Here is a 7,183-nt window from a genome sequence, read left to right as displayed (position 1 = left end):
GAGTCAGTGTTGTGTGTCAGTGTTGTGTGTCAGTGTTGTGTGTCAGCGTTGTGTGTCAGCGTTGTGTGTCAGTGTTGTGTGTCAGTGTTGTGTGTCAGTGTTGTGTGTCAGTGTTGTGTGTCAGCGTTGTGTCCCTCCTGATACCCAGAGTTTGAACACATGAGACCCTCCGTCTCCGTTAGCTTAGCCTACCGGCTGCTAACAGCTAGCTGCTTTTAGTAATTTTACTGTGTAGTATTAGTACTTTTATTGCAGAAAAATAATCTGATAACTTGGTTGGATATATATATATAAATAAATATATAGTTTCTTATGTGTACATACATGATACATGTGTAATAAAACAAAATCAATATAACCTTCATTTTGGTGGTCTTGGTCTCTAAGGATGTTGTTTTCATATTGTACACACACACACACACACACACACACACACACACACACACACATACACACATACACACACACACACACACACAGTTGCTCTCTTGGTCTGTAAAACAGATTTGAATCCCACTGAGACTTTCACCTGATTACATAAAGGATATAAATTCATCAGATCTGGTAATATATTCATATTTATATTGTCTGTTATAAGAAAACAGAACCAATAAAGTTATTTTAGTAGCTTTTACAAAGCCGATGATGATTCAGTGTTTGTTTACATTGTCAGAAAGGTCATAATAATTCTGCTCAATAGTAATTATTGAGGTCAGTGTTGTGTCAAAGGGTTTCTGATATTCCTCATGATCACCTGTCTCAGGCACAACAACAACAACAACAACAACAACAACAACCTCACCCACTGACACTGCGCTGCACTTTGTGGCTGTCTACGTCCAGGTAGCGATGGAACCTGAACAGAGAACAAAGAATAACGAATAGAACAGTTACTGAGCCGTCAGCTGTGGAGCAGCCGACCAGTACAGCTCCCAGTATAGATATACTGGAAGCTGTACTGGGAGCTGCACTGGGAGCCTCCCAGTACAGCTCCCAGTATAGATATACTGGAAGCTGTACTGGGAGCTGCACTGGGAGCCTCCCAGTACAGCTCCCAGTATAGATATACTGGAAGCTGTACTGGGAGCTGCACTGGGAGGCTCCCAGTGCAGCTCCCAGTATATCTATACTGGGAGCTGTACTGGGAGGCTCCCAGTGCAGCTCCCAGTCCGCACCTGAAGTTGGACCAGGCGAACTTGTGCGCCAGCAGGAAGTTCTGGTCCTCCTCGTCCTGGACGCCTCCGATGCAGCGGATGAGCCTCCGGGTCTCTCTCTCCGTCTCCTTCTCGAAGGCGGTCCAGTGCGCCATGTTGACCCGCGCGGGACGCCGTCTGCAGCTAGTGGAGCATGTTGCCTGTCTGTCTGTCTGCCTGTCTGCCTGCCTGTCTGCCTGTCTGTCTGGTGATGACTTCTCGCGCTACAGAGCTCATGCGGACACTAACACGTTAGATGACGTCATTCATTGGAGTCGCTCGAGCGTTTTTGAGCGACGTTCCGCGACGCGTTTGCCTCCCACCACAACAGGAAATGAAGTGCGAATGCGCATGCGCGACATCAAAATAGGCTCGTTCGAGATGAGCCAATTCTGCGCAGAATCGATCGCGGGGATCGGCGCGCAATGCACGCCGGTTAGATTTGTGTCCGACTTGCTCCCGACTTGCTCTGACGTCATGCACACGTGGTCAACGATACTCTCACGAGACTAAGCCGACCGTCGATTTCAGAGGCAGGCGCTGCAGTGGCTCTCCCCCGACTGCTTGGCCCAGTGCATGATGGGAAACGCCTGGCTCTCGCCACATCAGAGAGCTGATTGGCTCTTAGATCTGACAGCAAACACCACGTGTTGAAGAAAATCCTTATTTTATGTGTAGTTGTAATACTTAACGCTGGATTGTTGACTATTAGTCTCATGTTTGATCTAAAAACATTTATTGTGTGGTTGTTAATACAAAATCGTATTTATACAACACTCATCAAAACTACTAGTTATGTATTTCACAGGCAGACATCAAAAGACCAAAGGATGCAGCTACACACTCATTTTTACATAAATGTATATTTATAAACACATATAATAAATCCAAACGTGATCTGTAAACGACAAGTAAACAAAAGTTCGGAACTAACAGGAAGTACTTTTTTCTGTGACTTCCTGCGTAAACACAGCTGACAACTGTCCGACTTGATTGCAGTTTTTTGTCAGCGCCTCCTGCTGGTCCGCTGCTCTCTCTGGGTTCCAGGCGAGGCGCAGCTCTAACGAACGAGCCAAATGTTAGGCTCGTTCCAGATGAGCCAGTTCTGCGCAGAATCAATTGGCGGCGATCGGCGCGCAATGCATGCTGGGTAGATTTGTGTCCGACTTGCTCTGACGTCATGCACACGTGATCAACGATACTCTCACGAGACCAAGCCGGCTGTCGGTTTCAGAGTCAGCCGCCGCAGTTGCTCTCAAACGACTGCTTGGCCCAGTGCATGATGGGAAAGGCCTGGCTCTCGCCACATCAGAGAGCTGATTGGCTCTTAGATCTGACAGCAAACACCACGTGTTGGAGAAAATCCTTATTTTATGTGTAGTTGTAATACTTAACCCTGGATTGTTGACTATTCGTCTCATGTTTGATCTAAAAACACATCTTGTGTGGTTGATAATACAAAATTGTATTTTCATAACACATATCTAAACCAGTAGTAATGTATTTCACAGGCAGACATAAAAAGACCAAAGGATGCAGCTACACTGTCATTTCTACATATAAATATATTTATAAACACATATAATAAATCCAAACGTGATCTGTAAACTACAAGTAAACAAAAGTTCGGAACTAACAGGAAGTACTTTTTTCCGTGACTTCCTGTGTTTACTTTGAAGGCAGCTGACAACTGTCCGACTTGATTGCAGTTTTTTGTCCACGCCTCCTGCTGCTCGAACAACGAGCCTGATGTTTTAAAAAATGGTGTTTTCATTTAAATGTGAAAGTTCGTGTTTAAAACGTACTTGTGGCGGTTTAATGTCTATATTGAACACAAATTATCCCGCCAATAATTATTTAAATAATAATTGAATACTTTATTCAAAGGAGAACGCTGATTTTAAAGTGAAGCTCCCAGAATCCTTTGCGCTGCTAGCAGCGTTACGGCAGGTCGGAGCCGTTGGATCCTCTTCCTCTAAACGCTCTTTGACACTTCCGGTCTAACGGCGCTCAATTTACGCAGTTTGGTGACTGTTTTATAAAGAAATAAGTACAAAAGTGCAAAGAAACAAGTACAAAGTTCAACAAAGTGTAAAAAAAATGCGATGTTTAAACCTGTTGTGTAACCAGAAGCGGGGAGCTGATGACGCGCTTCCCCTCGGGCTCCTAGTTCACTTTACGCAGTTCTATGTCTTCTAACAGAAATAACCACAAACTGCGCGTTTCTTGACGCTTTCTATGAGCAGTGCAGCTCCGTGTGTTTCACAAAGAAAATTAAAAAACACTAATGTGTTGTTTGGGCTTTAAGGGGCGTGGCTACCAGACGCATAACTTCATGTGGCTGCGCGCGGAGCTCACAGAGCCGCGGACCCTCCACCGAGCAGCCGGCCAGCAGCCGCGCGTCCCGGCCAGAGGCAATGAAGAGGCGGCTGCACAAGAAGTACCTGGTTCTGATCCTGGCATACTCGGGGTTGCTGCTGCTAATCCCGTACGTGTTGGATTACCGGGACAAATCCGTGCAGATCCCGCAGCAGCAGCCCCGGTGCCCGGACATGGAGAACACGGTGGCGCAGCTGTGGGATAACGGGGACAACCGGGGCAACGGCAGCACGGAGCGCGCCGCCAACCGGAGCCAGACGCGGATCCACATCTACCTGCACGCCACCTGGAGGACCGGGTCCTCGTTCCTGGGGGAGTTGTTCAACCAGCACCCCGACGTGTTCTACCTGTACGAGCCCATGTGGCACATCTGGCAGGCGCTGTACCCGGGGGACGCGGGCAGCCTGCAGGGCGCCGTGCGGGACATGATGAACGCGCTGTACCGCTGCGACTTCTCGGTGCTGCGGCTGTACGCCGGCTCGCAGAACCTCACCACGGCCTTCATCTTCGGCTGGAAGATGAACAAAGTCATCTGCTCGGAGCCGCTGTGCGACGCGCACCGGCGGCACGAGGTCGGGCTGGTGAAGGAGGACCGGTGCGCCAAGTGCCCGAAGCGGGACATCCGGGAGCTGGAGCGGGAGTGCAAGAAGTACCCGGTGATGGTGATCAAAGGGGTGCGCGTGCTGGACCTGAGCACGCTGGTGCCCCTGATGAGGGACCCGGCCATCAACCTGCAGGTCGTGCAGCTCTTCAGGGACCCGAGGGCCGTGCACAACTCGCGCCTGAAGTCCAAGCAGGCCCTGGTGAAGGAGAGCATCCAGGTGCTGCGCAGCAAGAAGCACACCGACAAGTACAAGCGGCTCCTGGTGCCCAACAACCGGGTGAACCGGGCCGAGAGCTACGTGTCCAGCGCCATGGAGCTCATCTGCGACAACTGGCTGGGGGACCTGATGCTGGTGGCCAACGCGCCGCCCTGGCTGAGGAGGAACCACCTGCGGGTCCGCTACGAGGACCTGGTGCTGCGCCCCATGGAGGAGCTGCAGCGGCTGCTCCGCTTCGCCAACCTGTCCTCCTCCCCGGCGCTGGACGCCTTCGCGCTGAACATGACGCACGGACAGGGCTACTCCTCGGACCGGCCCTTCCTCATCTCCTCGCGGGACGCCAAGGAGGCCATCTACGCCTGGAGGGAGCGGCTCAGCGTGGACCAGATCCACCAGGTGGAGGCCTACTGCAGCGAGGTGATGAGGCGGCTGGGCTACGAGCAGAGCGGCAAGGACAGGACCCCCTGAGGACAGGACCCCCTGAGGGGCCGAGGTGAGGAGGGTCTTATCTGTCCAAGCCTCAGAGCTGTCAGAGCAGGAAGCTGGCGAACAGAAACCATCCTCCAGGCTGCTGCTCCTGATCCCTGACCTTTGACCTCACTGACGCCAAATAGAAAACAGATGCAAAGAAATGTAGAATGACTAAAAAGAAACAAAAGAATACAATGTAATGAAAAGGTGTTAAGCAAACACAACACGACTACAGGGAGACAAAAGGGCCCAGGCGGCTGCCCCCCCCCCCCCCCCCCCCCCCCCTCTGGCCACGGAAAGCAGAGGCCCACATGGACCCTGCAGGGCGTGGACTCGCTGGTTTCACTTCTCTGAGGCGGTGCAGTGAAGTGAGCTCGTGATGTGGAAACCTGCTGTTCACACAGAGCTGCGACCTTTATGAGGCTCAGCCTTTACACAGAAGCACCTGTTGATTGAGATGATTATTGTCACGATGATGTCACTCTGTCTGCTAGCTGTGGTCAGATAACCGGACTCTGCTCTCGTGTTGTGTAACAGCTCAGCTTATGAATGTGTTGCTTTTATTGCAACCCATTTCCTCACTTTAAAAGGAAGTGTGTTTATTTGGAGGCTGGAGAGTTTTTGATAAGTTCAGGGTCGAGGTGACGCAACAGACTTATTTATTAAGCGTCAGAGCGAGGCGTCAGCAGCAAGGTTTCTGGTTTAATAGAGGCGCCATTGTTGCCCTCGCTGGGGGTGGGGGCTGGTCTCTGGACCTCAGGGCTGTCAAGGGGGTCATTGTGTGCGGGTCGCAGCTCCAGCAGCTCTCGCAGCAGACGGCACCACGCAGGGCGGAGGCCTGATGGACTGAACCAGCTACTGTCTCAGGCCCCCACACCAAATAGACCCTCAGATAGACACGAGCAGCCAGGGAGACTCACAATGACCATAAAGACACATAAAGCCACTTCAGAGACGACCAGAGTGAGGTCAGACACGCAAAGAAACTACAAGACGACTCAAAACTAACACAAAGAAACAAAAAGTGACTACAAGGAGACAATAGTGACAGAAGGAAGAAGCAACGAGAGAGATTCAAAACAGATGCAAAGAAATGTAAAAGAACCACAAAGAGACGCAGAACGACTAAAGAGACAAACGAATACAATGTAATGAAAAGGTGTCAAGCAAACAACTACAAAGAGACACAGAACGACTACAAAGAGACACAGAACGACTACAAAGAGACACAGAACGACTACAAAGAGACACAGAACGACTACAAAGAGACACAGAACGACTACAAAGAGACACAAAACGACTACAGAGACAAAACGGGTCTAACGTGACTCCTCCCTCTTTAACCTCAGGTCTAACGTGACTCCTCCCTCTTTAACCTCAGGTCTAATGTGACTCCTCCCTCTTTAACCTCAGGTCTAACGTGGCTCCTCCCTCTTTAACCTCAGGTCTAACGTGACTCCTCCCTCTTTAACCTCAGGTCTAACGTGACTCCTCCCTCTTTAACCTCAGGTCTAACGTGACTCCTCCCTCTTTAACCTCAGGTCTAACGTGACTCCTCCCTCTTTAACCTCAGGTCTAACGTGACTCCTCCTCTCTTGCAGCCGGTGTTCTACGCTGAGGGATCGTGGGACGAGGAGGCGAGGAGGCGAGGAGACGAGGAGGGAGCAGCTGGAATGTGGTCGGCTGAGCTCAGGAGCTCTTGGCTTGTTTTCCTTGAGGGTCGATGAACTGGAGAAGACCCGGAGGAGAGCAGCCAATCACAGCAGAGGAATGTGAGCTTATTCGTACCGTGTGTTGAATACCAGAGGGAGACGTGGAGAGGAAACCAAGACGGGGGCCAGGCCGGACGCTGCTTCGGGCCTCTGAGTGGCACTGATCCCCCTCCCTACTCCCCTCCCCCTCTCCCCCCCCCCCGGCGGAGGAGGCGGGCCCCCGGGCCCCCGGCACCGGGCTCCACTGGCCGCCATGCTGCTCACCAACGGCGTCCATGTGGCGCTCAGGACTCTCCTGGACCGACTGAGGATCCTTTGTCCCCTCAGGAATCCAGACAGCTGCTCAAACCCCACATGGGTGTGAACCGTTCTCACGTCCCACGCGGCTCTCGGACCGCCGCTCCGCCAGCAGCAGACGGTACGGATCCACATTCGTAGTTTTGTTCTTTTAACTGAAATGCTGCGGCGTCCTCCGGCAGCATCCACGTGTTCAACTTTAGAAGTTGGTTCTGTCACGATGGTTCTGGGCGGAGAACCCGAAGAAGAACGTACTCTCCAAGAAAGGAATAACTTCTACGTTTTATTTATACTGACCTCAATAAAGAGT

At 51.3% G+C, this 7,183-nt stretch overlaps 2 protein-coding genes across 2 annotated transcripts in view; one reads left to right on the top strand and one right to left on the bottom strand.

The window, feature by feature from the left end:
* Positions 1–1,358, bottom strand: part of tubgcp5 (tubulin gamma complex component 5) — a 16,251-nt gene extending 14,893 nt beyond the window's left edge. The window contains exons 1-2 of the mRNA XM_079220912.1: positions 1,176–1,358; positions 803–856 (exon numbers count right to left, since the gene is read on the bottom strand). Coding sequence (XP_079077038.1) covers positions 803–856; positions 1,176–1,309 — 188 coding nt within the window. The 5' untranslated portion in view covers positions 1,310–1,358. The remainder of the gene's footprint in view (positions 1–802; positions 857–1,175) is intronic.
* Positions 1,359–3,610: 2,252 nt separating this feature from the next.
* Positions 3,611–7,183, top strand: chst7 (carbohydrate (N-acetylglucosamine 6-O) sulfotransferase 7; the record flags this gene model as incomplete). The annotated part of the gene is made up of 2 exons (XM_079220603.1): positions 3,611–4,886; positions 6,466–7,183. The coding sequence occupies one exon, from the start codon at positions 3,611–3,613 to the stop codon at positions 4,859–4,861; it is 1,251 nt and encodes a 416-aa protein (XP_079076729.1). The 3' UTR covers positions 4,862–4,886; positions 6,466–7,183.

The sequence above is a fragment of the Taurulus bubalis genome (genome assembly GCF_910589615.1).
Source record: "Taurulus bubalis genome assembly, chromosome: 7".
Taxonomy (NCBI): domain Eukaryota; kingdom Metazoa; phylum Chordata; class Actinopteri; order Perciformes; family Cottidae; genus Taurulus; species Taurulus bubalis.
This window is presented reverse-complemented; position numbering and strand designations above follow the sequence as displayed.